Here is a 1,020-nt window from a genome sequence, read left to right as displayed (position 1 = left end):
TTTGTTGTTTCTCAATCTGACACCAGTTTATTTGTCAAACATGATGGCACTCATATTGTGATTTTATTATTATACATGGACGATATAATCATCACAGGATCCAGTGATACACAGGTTCAATATGTTATCAATACTCTTGGTGAACTATTTGAAGGACATGGGCAAACTGACATACTTTCTTGGTCTTCACATTCTGTCAAAAGATAATGGGGATTTGTTTGTAAATCAAACCAAGTATGCTATTGACTTACTGAAAAAAGCCAGGGATGGAGAATTGTAAACCTGCTCTCACTCCTTCTAAGCCTCACTCTCAATTACTTGTCACAGAAGATACTCCACTTCCTGATGCAACTTTATATCGTAGTCTTGTCGGTGCTCTCCAGTATCTCACATTCACACAGACCGATATTGCTCATTCAGTTGGTGTTGTTTATCAATTTATGCATCAACCTACTGATGCTCATTTCTTCTTGGTCAAACGCATTCTTCGATATATCAAAGGCACCTTAACATGTGGTCTTACTTACCAAGCTGCCTCTTCTGCTACACTATCAGCTTATTCTGATTCCGATTGGGCAGCTAATATTAATACACGGCGTTCCATCACTGCTTATGTTGTCTTTTTGGGTGCCAATCCAGTCTCATGGCAGTCCAAGCGGCAAGTATTCGTGTCTTGTAGCTCCACTGAAGCTGAATATAAAGCACTTGCTCACTGTGCTACAAATGTGTGTTGGTTGTGATCTATTCTAAAGGATTTGCATATTTTTCTTTCTTCTCCTCCTTTGCTGCAGTGTGAAACCTTGTCTGCTCTTGCTCTTAGCACCAATCTGTCTTCTATTCCTGTATCAAACATCTTGATACTGATTATCATTTTGTGCGGGAAAAAGTTCAAAAAGCGATATCTTGGTGTAGTATGTTCCTACTACTAATCAGGTAGCTGATGTCTTTACAAAAGGGCTTCACAGTCCTGTTTTTGTGCGTCATTGTTATAATCTTAATCTTGGTGTCCTTGGTTAAGAT

The 1,020-nt window shown here is 38.9% G+C and overlaps 1 protein-coding gene across 1 annotated transcript; it reads left to right on the top strand.

Moving 5' to 3' along the window:
* The first annotated feature begins 266 nt into the window (after positions 1–266).
* On the top strand, positions 267–740 carry LOC125475447 (uncharacterized mitochondrial protein AtMg00810-like). The gene has a single exon (XM_048580174.1). The coding sequence runs from the start codon at positions 267–269 to the stop codon at positions 738–740; it is 474 nt and encodes a 157-aa protein (XP_048436131.1).
* The last annotated feature ends 280 nt before the right edge of the window (positions 741–1,020 follow it).

Source organism: the organism of the source record quoted next, unplaced genomic scaffold (assembly GCF_019419815.1).
Source record: "Pyrus x bretschneideri cultivar Hongxiangsu unplaced genomic scaffold, Pyrus_bretschneideri_v1 Contig15, whole genome shotgun sequence".
Lineage (NCBI taxonomy): Eukaryota > Viridiplantae > Streptophyta > Magnoliopsida > Rosales > Rosaceae > Pyrus > Pyrus x bretschneideri.
Note: the sequence above shows the minus strand (reverse complement) of the source record. Positions and strands in the feature narration are given on the sequence as shown.